Source organism: Varanus komodoensis, unplaced genomic scaffold (genome assembly GCF_004798865.1).
Source record: "Varanus komodoensis strain SLA01 unplaced genomic scaffold, ASM479886v1 scaffold4, whole genome shotgun sequence".
Classification (NCBI taxonomy): domain Eukaryota; kingdom Metazoa; phylum Chordata; class Lepidosauria; order Squamata; family Varanidae; genus Varanus; species Varanus komodoensis.
Genome location: NW_025335941.1, coordinates 50,454,262 through 50,477,062, shown reverse-complemented (window position 1 = coordinate 50,477,062; position 22,801 = coordinate 50,454,262). Strand labels below are relative to the sequence as shown.

The window sequence follows — 22,801 nt, the reverse complement described above, 5'->3', positions numbered from 1 at the left end:
GGGGCATCTCTGGGAGTCGAATGGAAACACTCCCGATGGGCTGGTGGCGAAGATCGTTCCCTGGTCGGGAAGCAGGCTGCAGAGTAGTACTCTTCTCGTCTCGGAACGGAGGAGTATCTAGAGTGGTACCAATCGTCCAATCTCGCATCTGAGGAACGGCTCCTACGGCTTCTTGGAGGGGAGATGGCGATACCAGTATCCATCTGTACCGACGGCATTGGGGTTGGTGATCGAGCTCTAGGTGGAGAGTCTCTTATTTCCCCATCAGAGATGGAACCCCTCCTCGATTCCATGACGGGTTCGACAGCCAGCCGGCGTGGTGAACCCGGTGGGGTGACCCTCATAGCCTCCTGGATGGTCGGTACCGAGGGAGTCGGTTCCGAGACCGGTATCGGGATTGAAGACGAGGCCAAGCCCGAATGGCGTTGTTTTGCCTGCTCAGGGTTCCTCGGCTTTTTAGTCGGTTTGCTCATCTTGTCCTTCTTGGCCTTCTTATGCACAGGGTGTTTATCTGAATCACTGTGCTTTCTCTTCTCCTTTTGTTTCCTCGGCAGGGAAACAGGCTGGTCGGCCATAGCATGTGTGCCTTCCTGAGAGGAACGTGAAGGCAGAGCAATGGAGGAGGCCGGGCATTGCGGCAAATCAGCCGAAGTTGGACGGCCTTCGGGTGGGGCCACAACAGTGGAAGACTTAGCCACCAGGCAGTCCGATTGGAGAAGAGCCTGGTCCCACAGGAGTTTTCGAAGGCTGTTCTCTCTATTTTTTCTTGCCTGTTTTGAGAAGGCCAAACAATGGCCGCACTTATCGGTTCTGTGCCCCTCCCCTAAACAAAGGAGGCACAGATCATGCGGATCCGCTGCGGGCATTTTCGAGCCACATTTTCCGCATTTGCGGAATGCTGCCCGTTGCGCCATCGTAGAAATTTTGAAAAGAAAGAAGATAGTAAAGCGGGAAAGTAATATTTTTGTTTTTGTTTTTTTATAGGAACGATAAGACGAAAGAAAAAATAGTGCACGTTAAAAGAAATATAAGTGAAGTATTAACAACAAGAACAAGGGATACAACTTGATAAGAGAAAAAAGGCAAGGATTTTCGAACGAGGAACGAGGTAAGTAATAAATCTTAGCGAGAGTGAAGCAGCACGAGGCACAGCGAACAGCGGTCGCAAAGACTGGAAAATGGCGGTCACTCTGCTCCTTATATACTGCTAGGGGGGAGGGGGAGCAGAGTACCCGCCGAAAAGGAAACTGTTAGCTATCAATATTCCGGCCAAAGGCACTGCGCAGGCGCAGAACCCATATGTGTGATGCACAGAGGCCACGACGAAGAACAGGAGAGCACAGGACCAATCAGCCAACTGGGGGAAGTGCCCAAGAGAGAAAGCACAACGTGATTGGCGAGGTGCAGTGGTGCCTTGTGTATGTGCTGGGGAAATTGAATGCGAGGATGAGACAGAGAAATAAGGATCTCCACTGTAAGATCCTGCAGCACTGAGAAGAGCAGAGCACTCTGCTCAGTGATGAGAAAATGATCCATTCCAACAGAGTGGCCCTCAAGCTTTGCTTTGTGGATTGCTTTAGTAGTGGGCCAGCAGGTCTTATCTGGACACCAAAAAAAGGTTTCGAGGGCAAGCAATCTGAATATCTACCACTTCTTGGCTTGCTCGAGCAACGTGGAGTGGCATAAAGAGGAGAGGCTCCAAAAGGTCTCCAATCCAAAGGCCTCCTGCACAGCAGGGCGTTTTGACCTGAGTAGCAGAAGAGGCCACTCCATGTGGCCTTCAAAGACTTCTGCTTGAAATGCACTGAAGATCACTGGCCGAGATGGTGGCCCTGAAGCCCAGCAGTCTCATAGTTCACTATTTTTCAAGTGCGAGCCACTTTGGCACTGCCCCCAAGGCCACTTGGGGGGTCTTTCATGAGCCATGAGGGTGGGTTTTCCTGTCCCACACTACAGTTCACCAGTGACTCTGAGTACAGGACCTGGCTGCAGGGTTTTGGGGTCTCTGCTCCCCATCACCGAAGCAAGGACTCTCCAGGCAAGCAAATTCGCTTGGTCCTTGGATGGAAATGGATCTTCTCTCATTACTCCCCTTTATGTGATGTTGCAAACTTCCCAGCGCCGCTTCGCGTTGCTCTTTCTCACCTGTGCTTTCCATTTTGCCTCCAGTGCCAGCCCACTGCGGATAGCATATTGCATCGCAGTTGTGTCGCTGCTTGGGCTCCCTCCACCCCATGAACTAATTGGCTGCGTGCTCCTTTTTCATGCCCCCCCCCCACCAATACGCAGCCACCTTGGAGCCGGTGCACTGTGACTCTCTTAGCTCCCCATTCCTGAAGCCTTTGCACTTAGCCCAGATAATAGTAAACGGCCCAGCATGAAAACAAACAAGAAGGCAAAACTAGAAAGCCGAAAATTATAAAAAAACTATGACTATGACTATAAAAAACTATGAATCATCAAAGAACTTCACCGTTTTAACAGCAAAACCCAATCCTGGCAGGGCAAGCCAGTTCTGACTACTCTGCCATTAATTATCTTAATGTATCCCCCATGGATCTGCCACTTTCAGGAAGGTTTTGCAATTACATCAAACAGCTTAGCCCATGAAGCTGTGATGGGGCAGGGACGTTTCAACCACCTTTGATGTAATGATGCACGATTAACGCACTTGGCCATCATTTCAAGTATAATTAACTTTTCCCTGTCAGAGATAATGATGCACTCTGTCCATAAATCCACATCTTTAATAAGACCATTAGGGACAATTAAACAATTATGTACATGTGCAAAAGAGGGGGGGCACACATGGTACTGAGAACAGAATTCACTTTTCCAAGAAATGCAGCTCTTTTTTTCCACCCATTCTTTGTTAAAAATAAGTTTCTAGCCCTCATGCCTGCAAATATATCCTTGTATTATGGGGCCTGTGCTTGCTAATGTATCAGCAGCTGTGGGAGGGGGCACTAAATGATTTTTCAAGGGTTGGGATTCTAGTTTCATTGTTCTGTACAAATCCTTGCCCAGTAACAGCAGGTTAGATGGTCTAAAGCTGCACAAATGGCAGAATAAATTATACTAAATAAGAAAAAAATATGCAAATACATACCAAAAACAGCATTCAGCATACTAGGGAAGAGGGAGTGCTTGGATTATTTTTATCCCACTTTATTTATATCCCACTTTTTCCTTGTAGAAGGAACTCAAGGAACTTGCATAGCTACATGTTATCCTTACAACAAGAAGTGTTCATGATTTGAGCCCTGCTTACCTTGTAGCCAAATAGGAAGATCCCAAAAAAGAGACTGTAGAGGTCAGCTGTCAGAATGCCCAAGTTGACGGAGGTTGCACTGGTGACTTTGATCACCAGCGGCATGAAGCTGTACAGCCCAAACATGCACACAGCAAAAGCCAGGAAGAGCAATGCTGAAAGGCAACACTGAAGACAATGAATGCTACCCGACATGCACGAGAAAGAGAAGTACAAATATTCTCGAAAGCCCTTGAGTTCATGCACACAAATAAAGAACAGCCTGCGGAATCAGAGCCCTCCAAAAAGCTCCTATAAACCAGACATAAGGGATATATATGCTGTTACCCCTCAGTAATGTTATTCAGAGAGCTGCACTGCCTGGGGGGAACTCTTGAGATGGTTCAAACTGGGATGTCAGCTCTGCTGCATTCATTGGCCCTTCCTGTCTGCTTATTCCACTGAGTGGGTCCCTGGACACCTGCCCTGAAGTTCTGCCCTGACAGCCCCACTGCATAGACTTTGCATGGAGGTTCCATATCTCCATGGAGGCTATGATAAATGCAGAACGATAAACGACTTCAGACAGGAAAAATGTAATTCCCCTTAAAACCATCTAAGCCAGTGGCAACCACCATATTTACATAGGTAGTGAATTCTATAAATGTGCTACATGAAAAGTGCTTTCTTTTGTTTGTCCTGAATGTACTGCCAATCAAATTCACTTGACTCTACATTCTAGAATTACAGGATGAGGAGAAAAATTTCTGTCCATTGACTATCTCCACATGAAGCATGATTTTATAAACTCCTGTTAATGATCCCCCACTCACCCCTGCATCATTCGTTTTCCAAAGCATCCTTTCCCAAATTAATGCTGAACTACAACTCTCATCATATATGCCCAGTGGCTGGGTATGATGGGAATTGTAACCAACAACATCCTTGGACTCATGGTTGCTCAACAAAAAAGTGCCCATGCTTTTGTTGCTTCTTTTTGCACCTACATTGCTCCTGGAAAGAGCGGAGACCCTCCTATGCCCTGTTTGGAATTCACCAGAGCCTGAGCTTCTTGGGGGCCACCACAGAGAACCCTATGAGCTAGCTTTTGAGTGCTGTGAGCCTATGGGACAAGGACCACTTTTTCCAAAATATACTATCCTAGCATTGTTAGCCCAGAATCTAAATCAGGCCTGGAAAAAGAGTTGGGTCAGAAATTTTAGCTAGATTGCCAAGGTCAAGAGGCCCAGAGATAAACTAAGAGGCTGGTGGAAACCAGACCATGTCAACTTCTATGAGAAACACTGTTGCACAGGCAGAGTTTGAGAAGGAGCAGATGTAAGATCATCGGTCCCATAGTCTGGTATCAAATCAGAACTGCAGACCCGCTGAGGAGCATCTGGCATTCTCACCATCTGGCCCACAAGCAGCAGGAACCATCCTGAGGATAGAACTAAATTCTTTTCATGTGGAATTGGAAGATGGAGCTTGTTTGGAAGCAACTTCTTAGCATTAAGCTGCATTTCCCTAAAAGCTGGCATTCTAGCTTCCTTGGTCTCTTTTGTTAATAACTCCTTGTTGTATGACAAAGCCAACATAAGCATCCAGTTCTAACATAATACAGACTTTCATTATAAGTCTCTTGTCCTGATCCTGTTTGGCAGGGATGCGAGCAGCTACGGAAGACCAGCTTCCAACAGGTGTTACCATCTCCTCTGTTTGTAGCTTTTTAACTGGCTTTCTGCTCCTATTTATCAGAAGCTGCATTATAAAAAGTCAAAAACTATTTTGGCCATCTTTTCCAGGACTGTGCATACTGATTTGCAGTGGCTTTCCAGCATTTCACATACAGAAGTGACTTTCACAACAGCCACTAAATAATTTTTTTCTGGAGATCCTGTGCATCAAATATGAGCACTTCTGTATGCAGAAAATGCATTCTCCCACTGAGCTACACCTACTCTCATGTTTTTAAATCTTCTGCCTTGCACTATAAAGTAACACAACCAAGGCACAATTCTATGCATGCTTAGACAGAAAAAGTCCCATGCCTCCCAGCGTTCCCATCAACCTTTTCTTGTCTAAGCCAATGGGCTGCAACCCAAAGAAAGGTACCTGAATCCTTATACTTTCAATCTAATAAGGAGAGGCTTGTAATATGAGGTCTGAAAGCAATGATCACTTGTTTATGGGAAGGCGAATTAGAGAAGGTTGTCTCCCTCTAAACTAATAGGCAGCACAGCAAAAACTAAAACCAAACCTGAGTCTCCACCCAATCCCTTGCCCTTCTGCTAAGATTTGTAACAGGGAAGATAGTATACATATTATAGAAATACCCCCATAAAGGGAGGGTACAAAACAATTCAAAAATTATTAGCTCTGGTATTCCAGAATATACATACCAACTTTCCAGTTCCACTGAATATTAGCTATGTCTCGATGTTCCACAATGGCTCTAAAAAGAAGGCAGGGAAGGAGGAGGAAGAGAAGAGACAAGAAGAAAAAAGCAGTGGCATTAAAATTTGGAGGTGTAGCTTCCAAAATCTGACACAGCAATCCCAGTCTGCTGACCTCCCAGCATATGATATCACATACCCTGCCAGTGTGGCCAACCTGGCAGCCCATACAGCCAGATTGGGGAGGTTGATCTATCAGGAACAACAAGGATAACAGCAGTAGCAGACAAAGTAGATGAGACCCCAATCCTACACATGCTTACCTGAAAGTAAGCTCCACTGAGTTCAGTGGAGTCCACTTTCAGATCACTGTAATTATAGCCTCAGTGGTCAACACAAAAATAGTACTTTTGCACCAATCAACCTTCTCCAATCTGGTCCCCTCCAGGTATAATGAAATGCAGCTCCCAGGATTCCCAGCCACCTGGGAATGATGAGATTTGTAGTGATGCCAGGTTTTATGGAAATAGAGTCCACTGTGTCAGATGTTATATTAGTTTATTAAAATATTTATATCCTGTCTTCCAGCTCCTTAATGGAGCCACTGAAGCAATTAACAACTTCAGTAAATTCATCAATAAAAACAAACTGAAGGCAACATTGTCATCATAAAAGCAAAGATTAGCAATCAAAGAAAAGTTGCAGCAATCCACCAAGTTGAAAAGTTCAGTACAAATCTTCTGTCTCTGAACAGCAGATGTAGGGTCCTGTGAAGAATGAACAGTGGGATTTTCCAACTCTCAGAGAAATCCTATACAACACCCTCAAAGGCTGCATGCAATGCACAGGCCTATCTCCATCCTGTTTTGAACACCACAACATTTGACTTATCAAGAAATGTGAGTTTAGGAAATATGTTACTGGAATTAAGCTTTCCTAACTAAAACATGGTTAACCTGTGAAACCATTAACGGTAATCAATATTGTCTCATCTGAACACGTTTAGCTAGCATTCTTCTTAGTTGTAATTAAGGCATAAGCCACTGTAAATAAATGCCTTTTTAAACAGATTGCTCTAATCTACTGTTGGTTATGCAACAGAGACAAAATGCCAATGTGCGGGGCACTCCTGGTCTGTAACATGCCAACACTGCCTTTTCAGGATTCTGCATTCAACTTCCCCTTGCTTTTCCATTCCCCACCAGCAGCAGCTATTGAGTATTCCACGGGCACTGCAAATCTTCAGTCCTTCCTTGGTTGCTTCCCTGCCCCAAATTTTTGTGCTTCCACAAACCTTGAAGTTTCCCCAAGGATGCTCTTGCAGTTACATATGAATTCACACTTGGAGAATGAGTTTGGTATCAGTCCACAGGATTACTTTAAGGAACAGTAGTTAAAGCATTTTGACCAAGATAAACTCCGTTGCTTCCAGTTTCATTGGACAATTCTATTTCTAAAAATGGGCGACCACTTTTTCTTTTTAATTTGGATGGACATCGAGGCCTTTAACACTTGTATAGTCAGGAGTCAATCAGATAAATTGTTCCCATTATGGCAATGAAGCAAAGGGAAGAAAGAGTGAGCTTCTGTTTGTTATAAAACTGTTGAAGTTTGCAGATCAACACTGCAAAAGGGGACAACCCTATCCAAAAATGCAAGATGCCAACCTGCCAATGATTAATCCCACAAAGAGTCTTTAATCCTGTGGCTAATTCCACAAAGGTCAGCAAGATTATGTGCATGAATAACCATTTACAGGACTTGGAATTCCAACAAACAGCATGATAAGCCTATAAAACAGCAAAAAGTCAATACAGAAAGAAAGCTAAGTACATGCCAAGTATGCGAAGAATGAGCTTGGTCAGGCAACTAAAGAAAATCTAATTGCCTAGGATAGCCATGGAACAACCTGGAGTTTCCCATCACCCCTCCCCCACATAAGATTATGTCCTGCTTGTTATGGAAGGTGTGGGAGATGGATAGATGAAAGGACAGTAAGATTGAGAGAATGTCAGGGAAAAACCACAGCTACCCAGTTCCTCAATTTAATAGTTCATTGCAAAGTAAAGAATGATTCTCTGGGTTGCAGCTTGACAACCCAACAGATGCCCACGTTCCAACAAGTCTAAAAGCAATGTTAACAACGGATTTCTACACACCGATCAATTCATGGAAGGGAAGAAATCATTCTTTGCTGTGGATGGTTTTCTTAATTACAAGTAAAAAACTTATAAGGGTCCTTACAGCTGCAGACTGCTGATAATAGTCCCAAACAAGCCCACCATTCCTAGAAACTCCACTCTGCTCAGATTTTTCACAATGTATTCCTCACTCACATTCGAAATGGCATATAATGAAGCACCAAGAAGGACTAAGACATCTCCAATCACCACGTTGCTTCCTATTAAGACATAAATCAACAAAAAGCAAATAGTTGTAAAATAGAACATGTGGGACTGTTTAATGTTAATGTTACATATAACTTACATGAGTAATGTTTCCAGCTCATAGTTGAGAAAGGAGGATTTCTAACTGGGGACTCCATTGCCTCCCTTCTTTTCCAAAGATCCGGGCTTCTGGAATAATTTCCCTGGACTTATATGCACCTCCATCCCCTCCCCTCCAACGTAGCCAAGTGATCGGAAGCATTGACTTACAGTTTTGATTATCCAGTTTAATGTTGCATCTGACTATGGCTGATTGTTAATGGTGGTTTGTAGAATCAAGCCAACATTATAAACCATGGTTTAAAGTTGTCTTGTTTTAAAAAACCTTGTTATGTTTATCCACAATATGTTGGGTTTGGAAAGCAAGCTGTGCATAATCAAAAGGGGAACCAAAAGCTTCACAACTACACTAGGGAAGAAGGGGTGAAGCATGTGCACCTGTGAAGAGGTTTGGTTTACTACCTCCATGATAAATCATGACTTACCAGGACAATCAATGTAGCCAGACTTTACTTATGGGTTGCATGTTCCTATCTACAGATTAAAATATTGAATAAGTTTAGTATTTTAAGATAAACTGCAAGAATTATCCTTTGTATGTTCTTTCCATGCACTCTGTGGAGAGAAAGGGAAAAGGCCTGCTGTTTGGTAGACAGTGTTGCAGAATGAAGAAACCAAAAGAGAAAAGTGAATAAGGAAGTGCTGGAAAGTAAGCTAATCCTTCTCTGTGGAATAACCATACCTGGCTGATGAGGAGCAGAAGGGAGCAAGTATACTATGCGAGGAAGCTACACTCAGTCATGAAGAGAAGAAGGCTATGGCCCCAAGACAGTGTCTGAGGGAGGGATGGAATGAACCCTTTCGGAATCTGTCCATCTAAGCTTTTGTAGACTTCCTCTCATGCTTGGCCCAGTGCCACAAAGTTAGCCAAGCCAAGAGGCAATCTGAAAACCTTCATGGACCTCAGTTGCACAACTAGCAACCTTCCCCATCAGGTGCAGTCATCCAAACGGCAGCAGCAGGAAATAGAAAGTGGGGCTGTGAATGGTCATGCCAGGTGCCATTCCCAGTAACTCCAGTGACTTGCTGGCTCTCGGCAGCAGTGACGCTCAGTGCAAAAAGGGGCACTACAAGTGGTTGTGCCAGGTGACAAGCTTCTTCCCCATTCAATGTAGCTCATGGTGGCAGCACAGGGCACAGGAGAGGGGCGCTGCTTGCAAAGTGCATGGGATTCCATTCCTGCTGAGCATCCCATGAATACTGGGAGTGCTTGCCAGGAACTCAGACTCAGGGATGCTGCAAAGTAGATCTGAGTCCTGGGAATCCTCTGAATTCCCACCTCCAAACTGATTCCTCAGACATTCCTAGCCTGAGGAACGATACAGTAGTTTGGATTCCTAGCTCTGAGACTGGAAACCGAGCTCCAAGCTCAGAGTGAGAAACTGGAGCTCAGCCCCCTAATCCCTTTACAGCCAGCACAGAAAGAACTGCACTGATTGCCTCTCTGAAGTTGGAAACTCAACCATGGAGGGGGTTCAAGAGGCCTTCCAGTGGGAATGGAGGAGTCTGGAAAGGTCAGATTGTAAACTATCCTGAGGCCTCGCCAGCTTCTTTTCTTCTTCCTCTGAAATGCTGTTGCTAGATGGGGAAAAAGCCTCTCCAGCAAATATGCAGGGCAGGAGGACATGAAGGTGAAGACTGCTTCCCCTGCTCCTCTTGCCATCAGGGCTTTAACCTTCAAGTTGGGGTGTTAAAGCATGGAGAGGCCATAGGACTTCATCCTACAAGACGTGGATAAGCAAGAATGTCCCTTAGGTTCTTAGAAATTGCAGGTAAGCAGTCGTCTGAAAACCTAAAAATAAATGTTTGCACATATTTGTCTGTACAATATGTGTACAGATAAATACAGTACAAAATGCCTCTTTAATTATTTAAATAATTAAATACCTATGAGCTCAGAGATTATCTCCTTTCAAAGGTGCCTGCCTGTAGCCCTTCTGTACAAGTTCTGGGCCCCTTTCTTTCAAGCCAGGATATCTGCCCAGAGGAGTGACACAGGAGATGGGCATCTCCTGAGATTAGCTCATTTTTTATCTTATAGGCCTTTCCTGCTGCAAGAATGGTTGCAATTCCAGTTCTAATTTGGGAGAAGTTAGTGGGAGGAATCCCAACACTTGCTACTGAGATAAAGCAGTGAAATACAGCTGTGATATCTAGATAAATCATAATTGTGGGAAACCTAGATTAGTGGAAAACCTACCAATTCCATTGGACACTGTAAGAAATTCAGCAATACTACAAATCTAGCTAATGAAGAACATTGCCTTTCTAGAAACATTGGTTCTTGCTCTCTCTCCTAATGGCATAATTTATCCCTCCATGAAAATCTATAGATCAAACTCTGCAAGAGCTGGACCAAGATTCTGTACCTCAGAAAGTTCCTAAATGGATGCTAAGAGTATGCTAGCATTTTATTTTTGAGGTCACATGATTTAGCACTTGCTTTAGTGAGACTTGCTGCAACATAATTCAGTTGAGCAATCTTTTTTGATATCAATGCAATACTCAAATTGCTGTTCTTATTAGCCTTTTATCTTAGCAGGGTTCTGCAGAAGCAGAAAAATCAGCAAGAGAAGCTTTTTCCATCACAGCATTGGCATTGCCAGGAAAAAAAAGAAGCTAGCTGGATTTCTGCCTGTCACCTATGGCCCTTCTTGTACTAATTGGATTACTCTAGAATGTCATCTCAAATGGAGAAAAATGGTTGGAGGTTATACCCTAAATTGAAATTCAAAAGACAGGGGAAAGACTCATAGTTAGCTGGGCATGCTGGATTACAGGATTTTTCTCTGTCTAAATTTGCAAAGGATTATGCCCCAAGTTGATTTATTTTAGGAACTGAGCCAGAATGCACATTTCAAACCTATGCGAATACATATTTGGACTTTCAGTAGATACACCATGCTTCTGTTTATTTTTTCAGCTAGTCTCCAACAGTTCAGCATTTAGACTTTCTAAATATTTAGGTTTTCTACTGAGGCAAGGAGATTGGTATTATTGTTGTGTCCCGCAAATATGAATGAGACCAATGGACGACCAGAATATGGTTTGAGGATTTTAATACCTGCGCAGGGACCAGCACGCTCACACAAGGATGGGATGAGTGTGGCCCCCAGTAGAGGAACAGCGGGGTTTTTATACCTTGTTACAAACAAATGGAAAATTGTTATTGGCAGCCTAAGCGAGCGAGCATGATACAGAAGCGAAACGGTTTGCAGTTAGCCTATCCTTTGATACAGAAGGGGGACGGTTTGCAGTTAGCCTATCCTTTTAAGTTTTGCGCCTTTGATAAGCCTTGCCCACCTTCTGAGAGAACACCCTGTATATGCCTGGGGCAGCTGATAAGCCTCCTGTTATGCTAACTCTAGTACCAGGTGGGTCGAGCCTAACAATTATTTCTTCTTAACAGGTATATCTGCATCTCCAGTCTCCTGCAGATACAAACCTGATTCATGCCAAGCACTCAATATATTGAATTAGTTTCTTGACACTACCATGGTTATAATATTTTGCACATTCATCAAGACATTTGATCACACCTTACCTTCACCATCTTTTCTCCCCGCTAATATATCTGCACCAACCATGGTCCCTACACCCAAGAGGCAGACAGCCACCGCAATGAAATGGATCAGTTTGTATCTTGCATGAAGGATAAACCATGATAAAGCCATCAGCACGGGAATCCCAAAACAGTCCAGAAGCTGCCATGTATAGAAGGAAACAGATCTCAGTCATTAAAAAAGAGTCACAGTGCTAATTTCTGTATCAGGTAACAAACATTCAGATATGCTTTCTAACCTGTGTTTAATGGCCTACAGAGTTAAATGACACTGAATGGGATTTAAGTCCAATTCCAGATTTTCCTGAGACAGTGACACTGCTGAATTGCATCTTAAAGCCTCTATTTGCACTACCACTTTTTGCCATGCAAAGCACAGCTTCTGAGATATTAAAAACCTGCTTATTCATATTCCAGTGCAACCTGATGCTCCAAAGTCTAGGGGTACAGGATTCTTCAGACTCCCAGATCAAGGCCTGAAAAAAGGAATCCCAAGATAGAGCAAGGAATCCATGCTTGGATCTTCACTATACCTTGCTTCCAGAGCCAGCATAGAAACAGCTGACCTAGCTGATTCTCCAAGCTTGTACGAATGAGTAAGGGGGGGGGGGGGCAGTCCAGAGAGCTAGAAGGAGAAGGGTCTAGATTCACCAGGATACAATATATCTGGATGGTGCTCTAGCCTCCTTCTCTACCTGTCCGAAACCTCACAACTCCACAACGGAAGCTGGATTTCTAGCTGCCTTACAGGTCAGAAGGAGCAGGGACACAGATATCTTCTCCACCATTTCCCCTACCATGCATAGGATACTCATAACCATCTGCATTTGAAGGTTCCTCGACATCCCCATTGGATTGTGCCCTTAGTACCAGCAACCCAATAAAAAAAGCGACTTTTCCTGAAAAAGAGATTATCAGCAAGACGGATTTCAAGGGGAATTTTCTATGAAAAGTGGCAGCTGCTGAACAAGAAGACAAGGGTTCTGTTTCTTTTTCTCAGTGAGACTTCACAGTGAAGCAACTCAGACCTTCTGGCTGCTGTCAGCTGCTACTTGTTCTGATATCAAGGGAAGCCATGAAAGCCTATAGCCAAACCACTCAGTTAGTGATGAGCGGCAGAAGGAAGCTTAGCTCTGGAATTGCAGGGCTCATGAGCAAACTTTGGCAAATTAATCAAGGTCATCTGTGCTTGGTGCAAAGAGATCAAACCAGTCAGTCTTAAGAGGAGATCAACCCTGACTGCTCTTTAGAAGACCAGATACTGAGCTGAAGCTCAAATACTTTGGTCAGCTAATAAGAAGGAACAACTCATTGGAGAAGACCCTGATGCTGGGAATGATTGACAGCAAAAGGAGAAGGGGAGGGCAGAGGATAAGGAGTCACTGGGGCAGTGGGTGTGGGCTTGGGTGGCCTCTGAGGGGTGGTGGTGGACAGGAGAGCCAGGAGAAATGTCCATGACTTTGCGACTAAACAAACAAAATCTGTGCTTGGACACCAAGGTCTTTTGAATGACACTGGCTGGGACAGCTCCATCAAGGGCTTTAGAACCTTCTAATGAAAAGGGCGGACAACACTTCTGCTATAGAGGAAACTTCTCAAAGATAACATTTTTTTACAAGAAAAGTAGTGTCTGGAGTGCTGATAGATAATCCAACACCCAGAGGTACTCTACTTTTTTCCCTATGGATATTCCCTTTAGCATAACTGACCTATATAACCATAACTGGCATTAAATACTTGATCTGTTGATTTGTGGGCTGAGTGAATCTAATTTTAACATTAAAAATAGCCAGGCTGGTGACATGCAACACTGACTTCAAACAGCTTCTGGCCACTTATTCCATTGGGATGCAGCCTGACCCAGAGGGGATATCCCTTTGACAGACAGCCTTTCATGTTTCTTTACAGCCAGATCTTACACATGTTTACTTGGAAGTACGTCCCACGGAGTTCAACAGGGCTCACTCCCATGAAAGCATGCATAGGAATATCACAGCCTTAACTGCTGAGAAACAGTAGTGGCCATCTTGTCATTATCAACCTCAAAAAATCTATAAAGCACTTCCTCAAATTGAAAACAATCCAGCAACAGAAGCAACAATATTGTGCTTTCTTTCTTATCCAAAGAAAGCAGCTGGAGATCTCCCATGGTGTGGAAATTGCAAGCTTGGGGGAGTGTTTTAGAAGGGTGTACATTACAAATAATTAACTATGTTAAAAATATATTACCCAATTGACTAGGGACCCCCTTTTAATTAATAAAAAGTTTTTCACTGATGAAACTAAAAGGCTACAATCATTACTGTTTTAATTTAAGGCAGAGTTCTGGCTGAACATTTATCCTTAAACATTTTGAAGTGAAAAGCTGAACTTTCAGGAGGGGCAAATAGTCCCCACACCCAAACCCTCCAAACTTCTCCTTTTGTGACAAATCTCACTTTTTCACAACCATTTATAGCCTCCATCAATTTGTGCTTTGGAACAAGTAGTAATTCTTGCTTTTTATTTTCCAAGCAAGAATCGCATAATGAATATGTTGGTCTCACAGTACAATAGTGAGTCAAATTTGGTTACATGATAAGATCACCGATGCCGCTGCACTTTCTGGGGCTCAGAGAACCAAGCTGCTAGCTGCTTCCTATCTGAGATCATGCGGCAGGTTCATTGCTGTAGTACAGCGTGGCAAATCAGGGAGTGCTCAGCTATGTTTCCCCAGTACTCTTTCAGAATGATGGCTATCAAGCATAATGGTCACACACTTTCACTCCCTTCTGCAGAGTCCTTCAACATTATTAGCCAAAAGACAACACAATGGGTGGCTTGTAAATGTCAGCAAGCTACTTTATCAGAATAGCTAATGGTGAGAAATCATGGAAATTAGAGGCCAAAGCATCTAGAGAGCAACAAGTTACCAACCCCAGTTCTAACCACTACTTCCTGCTGGCCTCAGTGGTATCTGCCTACAAAATCTCATGCCACAGCAAATGTCTTTTAAGGTGCCACAAGGCTCTTTGGTTCGGTTCGGTTTTCTACCTGGACACTTGTTAAGGTGGTGTACTGGTAGGCTTTTACAGTGGTGTAGTTAGCTTCCACATCAACCAATCCAAGCAAAATGTACTTCCACCATTTCCTCTTCAGGATTGTCAAGAGGCTGTCGCCATCTGGAGAAAGAGTAGAAACACATGCAGACATGAAGATATGAGACAGCTTGCCCACCAAGTTCTTCTGCAGAGGTTCTTTTTGTGTCCACAAATATCTAAGCCAGTAGCAGCTGCAACGTCAGGGAGCAGTGCATCTACTCCAAGTTTCAGTCTGAACTACGGACAAGTTATTTATGGTGTTGAACTTAATTCAAGACAGGGATCAGCAACACAGATAGTTCCTTAAAAGCTCAGGCTAAAAGCTGAAGTAGATACTTCATCCCACTGACATTGGAGCTTCCATTGAGCCAAGCGGCTCTTGACTGGGGTAAGAAAGACCTTTTCAATGGTTGCACCCAAATTCTGGGATTCCTGTCAAGCTAGTTCCATCATTAGGCAAAGCAAGGTAGTCATCTTAAGCAGCTGATATTGGGTGCCATAAATCAAGAGAGAAGTTTGCCCTATTTTCTGCCTCAGGTGCCAAAATTACTTTAAGTGGTCAATGAGTACTAAATACCTTGACCAGATGTGAGACAGGGATTTGCTCTGCCTTAGGCAGCAAAATATCTTGGGCCAGCCCTACCCCTAAGGGAGGCCTGTCTCAGCCCCTTTTTCATGGTCTTTCATCCTTCTGTAAAGATTTTTCTATATCTACACAAATTGGGCTGTGGAGCTCCAGGCATTTGGAGAATGAATTATTGAATGTTTATTTTCCCTTATACACAAGTGTCAATTGATTATCAGCTGTTACTTCCCTCTTTTATTCTCATCAGTTTGCATTTTAATCAATTGTATCGGAAGATGCAAACTTTCAGAGAACACCCTAAATATTGAAGCATCTGCTAGAGAACATCTGCCTATGGTGGGGGATACTGCACATGCGCACACACATACACACAGAGCTGACACACAACATTAGAGAAGACAGTTAAACCTCATTTTCACCCCACATGAAGTGAGTGCCAAGAACATACTCAACCTCTGCTGGACATAAATAATGTAGATAACCAGTAATGGAGGACAAACTATCTTAAATACCGTGACTGTGTTCTCATATGTGATATGCACATGCAGAATGAAGTCTCAGAAACCTTTTAGTAAAGTGGATTGCAGAATGCAGGTGGGGTATGCTATTTCTGAGTGCTTTCCCATGTTAAAAAAAATTCCAGCAGTTGGAAAACTGGCATGTCTCAAAGATAGGTGCTATTATAGTCCAACTCGATTTGTTAGTTTTGTAGTCATGGTGAATTTGTGCTGCTTTAAACAGTGAGGCTTCTCTTACTACAGTCTAAAATGGCATGCCCCATTTTATCATCTCAAAACTGTACTTCTTCACTCTATTACATGTTTAGACTATGTATTACTGAAAAACTTGACAGGTTCCCAGAGTACCCCATGTTCTCTGGGACAGTGGTTCAAAAAATGTTGCTTTAATCTGAAAACATTCAAGGAAAATGTTTAATTGTGTTCATCAATATGCATCTCTGAATACAGGGGAAATGGTGAAGACCACTGCAGACAAAAGCATTGAGGATCTGTACCCAAAATGGCCCCTTCTGTTCCAAAGTCCCAAAGACAGGGGTAGGAGGGAAAACCCAAAACAGCATGCTCAGCCAGTTGCCAGGGAATGGTGACCTTTGGGATGGAAACAAAAAACCAATCAAAGGCAGGGGGTAATAGAACAAAGTGTCCTCAAGATGGGCATGGCTGACTGACAAGAACACAATGCAGAACTATTTTACACTGAAATGTTTTGTTACAGATTACATAAATACCTTTCCTAAAGGCCAGGGTCATCGTGTATACTAGGAAAAGCAAGCAATAGTTGATGAAACTCTGTAGCATCGGAGTGTTCACGTTGCAATTCTTAGCTAAGGATTGACTTGTGACTGCAGTCCCACAGATGAACAGGGAAAGCATCTGACCCAGGAACAGTGTTTTCACTGTGTACCTGCAAATGCAAAATGACACAAGTTAGAAGGCCATGATTTCATTCATTCATAAAATGAAACCCTTTACACCACATGAATTTTGGAAGCACCCTGGTGACTCCTTTCACCAGCCAGGCAAGCCTAAACAATGGAATGAAGTGTTCCGTCTGCCCCACAATCCCAGAGACTGAATAAGCAGGGCTAGAGGTACCAATTTGGAGATGGTGCTTCAGGCAAGAAATATTTGAACTTGTTTTAGCTGCTTAAGTTGTTTAAATATTGTTTTAAATTTGGTACTGAAAACTTATGCTGCTTTATTTTATTGCTATTTTCTAGTTTATTGTCCAAGACAAATTGTTGTAGAGACTAAGGCTACTGGATGATACAGAAGCATAAGTGTCCTTATTAAGCATAAACAGGCATAAACACAGGGGTGCTATTCCAAATTCCAGAACCTGCCCTGCCAGCTCTGAAACTTGTTTTCCTTGTTCATGCTGTTGGCAAAGGTTAACCATAGTCTTTCTTCTACTAGAAAATGAACTCCCAAATCAGAAGTCAATTTGGATTTTTGAGGAATGAAGACCAGTGCAGACATTCTAGCAGGAAACTTAAGTGCAAATGATGTGAAAAAAAACAGCTGGGCACCAATATCTAGAAGCCTTGGGCAGCTGCCAGACTATGGTGGGATTCATGGATGATACCTACCCTGTAGCCACCTTATTTTTAGTTCAGCCTAATGTTTTGGAAGACTATAAAAAATCTCCATAAAAGCTGCACTTGCTTTGGTGGCTCTTAAGTTGTGCCGTTTGCAGAGTTGTTAATTTGGGAAGTTGCAGGAGTGATATGAAAAGCACAATACAAAGGATTTTAAATACATATTTAACAGCATATATGCATATGCATTTCCTGTCTACTTTAATCCCCAGATCTTGCAGACAAGCTTTGTTTTGTTTGGCTCCACCTGCATATTGGCCATACTGGCTGGAAATGGTGGGAACTGTAGTCCAGTACATCTGGAGAGATCTAGGTCAGGAAAGCCTGACCTTAAGACTTCCTACATCATGTGGTATCCCTGCAATGGCTTCATTTTATTTCCTTTTCTTTTTTCAGGTTTTGATTTTGACTATGACATTCACAGTAAAAAAGATAGTAAGAATGGCTTCATCTGTCACCACTGCCTTTAATTTTAAAAATGTGTAATGTTTATGTCTTAATTTTCTCTTATTGTCAATTGCCTTGAAGGTTATTGTCAGGAAGAAAACAGCACAATAAAGAAATATTGGCAGCATTCTTTGCAGTGTTTCTCACTAGCCCAAATGTCCAAATTTCGCAGTAAAATTATACAGAGCTAATTTGATGCACCAATTGGTAACAAAATGAATAGTTCTGGCTTGCAAAAGACAATAAATACTTAGATTAAACCAAAATGATGCACCCATCAGAAGTGCTGTTGAACCTATCTGTGAGGCGCCACTACTGAGAAGGCCCTTCTTACTTCAAGGAGGACTCCCAGAGAAGGACCTCTGCAGAAGATCTTAAGGACCAGGCAGGTGTATACGGAAGGAGGCATTCCTATAGATAACCAGGCCCTGAACTTTTTATATGTTATTGTCAACTCCTTAAATTGGGCCCAGACCTCCAGCGGTAGCCAGTGAAGATGGTACAGGACCAACGTTATAAGGTCACATCTGCCAGTCTCTGTCAGTAGCCTGACTACTCTGTGTTGTACCAACTGAGGTATCCAGATTGTCTTTCAGGGTAGCCCCACATTAAGCCCTCAGGCTGGAGGCTTGGGATCCCTGCTTTACAGGATTAAAATAATTGTACAGAGTACCTAAATAGGAACTTCGAAATGTTACTTTCCACGTGGAACAAGCAGTCGATGTCCTTGCGTAACCAGCATCTCCCTCTTCGCTAATTTCTCTAATTGTTCTACTGGGATGGCTATTGATTACCAGTGTTCTTATCAATTATTCATCAGCCCATAAATAAAAGAACAATTATCTTTCCCTCCCAGCACTTGGCTGCATCTCTCTGGTCTGCTTTAAAGTGACACTAAAGATTAATTCCTTTCTTGGATGAGGTAATGGAGGTGATCTCAGACAGTCTTTTAGTTAGACACTGCATGGTTTTGATTTATTTTGCCAACCGTAAGCCGCAAAAGGGCAGCTCCCTCTTTAACCTTCCATGTATATACTATGAACATGGAGCACTTCGACTGTGTCCTCTGACCCCACCTTCAGTGCCTGCATATGCTCCAGATGCACCTGTGCATGCCTGTGCGTTCAAGGGAATGGCTACTGCAAGGTAAGTCGTGTTTTACTAACCTTTTGCATTATCATTAAGGAGAGTGCGCCTTACCAAGGGTACATCTATAGAGAAGGGGTTGCACATTTTCCCCTGGGCAGCCATGGGCAGAAGGTAGATTGGAGTCTACTGGTAAATCTGAGTGATGTGAAATACGCACAGCCACGTCCTTTTCAATAAAGCACTATTTTATACCAGGTATTTATGCTGTGCCTGTTCTATACATAATCAACTGCTTGTCTAGTCTTGTGGTTCCAAGACTGTCAGCTCCACAGCACAGGTTTGGCCCAGTCCTTTGTGCTTCTTTTCTCCCTTCTTCCACCCACACCAAACCAGTGCAGCGACAGGCAATGGCCCTCCTGAAAAAGAGACAGAGGTAAACCAAGTAGTTTACCTTCAAAGTCAAGAAATCTTACTCCATCTCTGCAGGCTCCCCCCCCCCTTCTTGCCCATCATGGAGGACTTTATAGGCCTGGTTCTTCTACTACTAGACTTCCTTCCCTTAAGACCCACCGGCACGCTCCCAACATCCAGCTGAGTTGCCACATTATCCAGTCTGCACAAAAATGCTACTTACAAATAATGGAATTGCCACCATATTCTACCTACACACCATGATACAGGAGATGTTTCCCCATCATGTTATCCTATATCATTGTTATCCCATGTATGTGAATAGCCAATCTTCCTGCTTCCTCTGTCCCAGCTGCTGGTACAGTGGTGGGGAAAATCTATGTAACCAGCCCATCCCGCATTGTTTGGATATTCACACATAGATTAGGTCTGGACAGCATGTTGTCACTCATTAAGGTTCTTTAATTCACAATGACCTTGGGTCCAATGACCTAGGGCCACCAGGATAAAGAACCCCCACTTGCCGGTTGTCATGTGCACCCAATGAACATGGTTATACAAGGGTTCAACAACCTTCACATAACCCTGAAACAGACCAGGGTTTGTTTAACCATCATGTAACCTACGTTTGCTGGATTCACACAATGCAGCATCTGAGCAGAAGCTGAATATTCTTAATGGTAATGGTATGCACTCCATATGTACCACACAGTCATTATGAGTTACATAATCCATGGTGGGTTGTCTTGTTGTGTGAACAGCCCTATAGACTGCAGCAGCAAGGACTGTACCAGCCACAACTAATTCCATGTCACTTCAGATATGTGCAGAAGATGCCAGTGACTGGAGCCATGAAACAAGCCTTCACTTCCTGCAACACTGATGCTGCCACTTTCAGGAGATAAGCAGCTCCAACACTCAAAATACAGGATTTTAAATTGTTCTTCTGTCTAAAGAACTTTAGAAAAAAATGTATCTGCTTGATTTTAAACAAAAACTAATTAGTACCCTCAATATTTTTTAAATCTACCCCCCCTGTCCAAAAAGCACACTATTCCCACCCACAGGGCTCATAAACGTGCTTCGTAACTGGCAAAGTGAGACTTAAATGTGTGATTGCAGGTAAATGTTTAACAGTCAGGTTACTTACAACCCAGGCAGATTTCTTAAAATTAACAGATTGTTCAGCTATTGTGTCAGAATATTAAATTAACTCAGAACTGATTTTACTACATGATGTAGAAATTACGCTTGCAAATCAAAAAGAACTCATGGAGCTGCAATAACTTCAAAATATATGATGTTAATGATGTGTGATACTCTGTGGAATCTGTATATGCTTACATTGGATCATGCTGAACATGGTCAATATTACAATGCAATGCAGTAATTTACAATATAAACCCAAATGTGTCCACTCAGAAGTTCTACTGAGTTTAATTGGGCTTAGTCCTGAGTAAGAACTCATTTCTGACATGTAAGATTGCCCTGTGCATCTGTTTCTCACAACTGGGACTGAAATAGCTGCTAAATGGAAGTATAATAGTAACAACACTGTTGACTTAAAACAGTCCGGAGCATGTTGTCCCTGGCAAAAGTAACAAACACTGTCAGCTTCTGAAAGAACAGAGAAAAACATGATTTACATCCAGACGACCAGAGAAGCTGCAGTGAAGTGCAGAAACCTAAGAGCAGACTGTAGATTTTCTCTGTGGTTTCAGGAAACTACTGCGTCTGGATGACTTGCCAAACCAATGCTAAGAAATCATCATCATTTTCGTGACGTGTGAACTCAGCCAGTAGAAGTTGAGTTATATTTCTTGTATTGTGAACAGAACCATTTAGGGCATGATCTTGTACCTTTTTAAACAGCAAAAGGCTTAAACAAAAAAAGCACAGTTGGCTAAGGAATGCTAAAGTGGTAGAACTTTTTAATATCTAAATATGCATAGGATTGCATTTTTATGTTATCAGACGGCCACATGGGAGACAGCACTACAACAGTTTTGTCAAATGGTGAAGTTCATTTCTCTCTCTCTCATTTTCAGCTCTATTATCTTTCATATGGAAGCAATAATATTTGGGATTTATATTTATTATTATTTATTACCTATATATCCCACTTTTTCCCTCTTACAAGGAACCCAAGGCAGTTTACATGGACCTTCTCTATTTTAACCTCACAACAACCCTGTAAGGTAGGCTAGCCTGAGCGTATGTGACTGACCCAAAGTCACCCAGTGAACTTCATGGCCCAGTGGGGACTAGAACCCTGATCTCCTGAATCCTATTCCAGCATACTAGCCACAAGGGCTCTCCAGCATTCCATTAAAGTTCTAATGTTCAGAGCTTCACATACCATATTGCTCTTATTTTAATTTCTTTTTTTGAGTGAACTGTACTTGTCTTTTCTCTGAGTTATCCATTATTTATTTTGCATGCATATGGTTGATTAAAAAACACAGTAAGATTTATAAGTTTGAGAAATGTGCCAATATTACCAAGCACACCAATATACCCTAATCCTTATGCAGGTGAGGAAGCTAAGAGAATTCTGATTTGCCTAAGGCCACATGATTCTATCTTCCCCAACCTGGTACACTCCAAATGTTTTAGACTATGTTTTCACTATAGCCCAATTTGCACAACATGCTGGGTTCACTGGGAACTGTTGTGTGCTGGGTGACATTTTGAACATGCAACCTCCAGTTGAGACAATTCGGGGTTGATGTGTTATGCAGACCCAGTCACTGTAAGCTATTTGAGGGTTAAAAAGACCTCATATAACTCCATGAAAAATCCAGCTGATTGCATGAGCCAGTTATATTACTGGAGTTGAAAACTCAGTAAATGCAAATCTACGGAGGAAAAACAGAATCTGAATCATGACCATTCAGTTGTGGTTAATTGTTCCACAATCTTCAAGTACCATTTCAGTTATATTAAAAGGCTTTAACTTGGCAAACAACCCTGAATGGCTGAGCTATGCCATCCTCCCATAACAGAAACCACAGCTATTCCACCTTGCAAAAACCCATGGCATTTAAAAGCAAAGAACTGACATTTTGCCATCTGACCTCTCCATCTGGTGACCATGCAAGTTTCTTTGAGCAGAATAACGCCAGAAACAAACTTGGCTGCAGGTTTGGAAGAATTTCCTTCACAATCAATGTTGCATCCCAGACCTTAAAGCTTTCTAGAGTAATAACACCACTAGCAATTTCCATTCAAAGATGTCAGTAAGCAATTTTAGATGTCTCTTAAGGAATGGAAGTGGAGGATATATTAACACTGGCATTTTCAGACTAATTCACTTGTTTATTATTTTGAATTTATAGAATAGTCTTTCCCAAC

At 42.7% G+C, this 22,801-nt stretch overlaps 1 protein-coding gene across 1 annotated transcript in view; it reads right to left on the bottom strand.

Annotated features, from left to right (window-relative positions):
• Positions 1 to 22,801, bottom strand: part of SLC35F2 (solute carrier family 35 member F2) — a 32,993-nt gene that overhangs the window by 3,721 nt on the left and 6,471 nt on the right. The window contains exons 2-7 of the mRNA XM_044441811.1: positions 16,631 to 16,806; positions 14,749 to 14,876; positions 11,698 to 11,857; positions 7,891 to 8,047; positions 5,653 to 5,705; positions 3,272 to 3,426 (exon numbers count right to left, since the gene is read on the bottom strand). Coding sequence (XP_044297746.1) covers positions 3,272 to 3,426; positions 5,653 to 5,705; positions 7,891 to 8,047; positions 11,698 to 11,857; positions 14,749 to 14,876; positions 16,631 to 16,806 — 829 coding nt within the window. The remainder of the gene's footprint in view (positions 1 to 3,271; positions 3,427 to 5,652; positions 5,706 to 7,890; positions 8,048 to 11,697; positions 11,858 to 14,748; positions 14,877 to 16,630; positions 16,807 to 22,801) is intronic.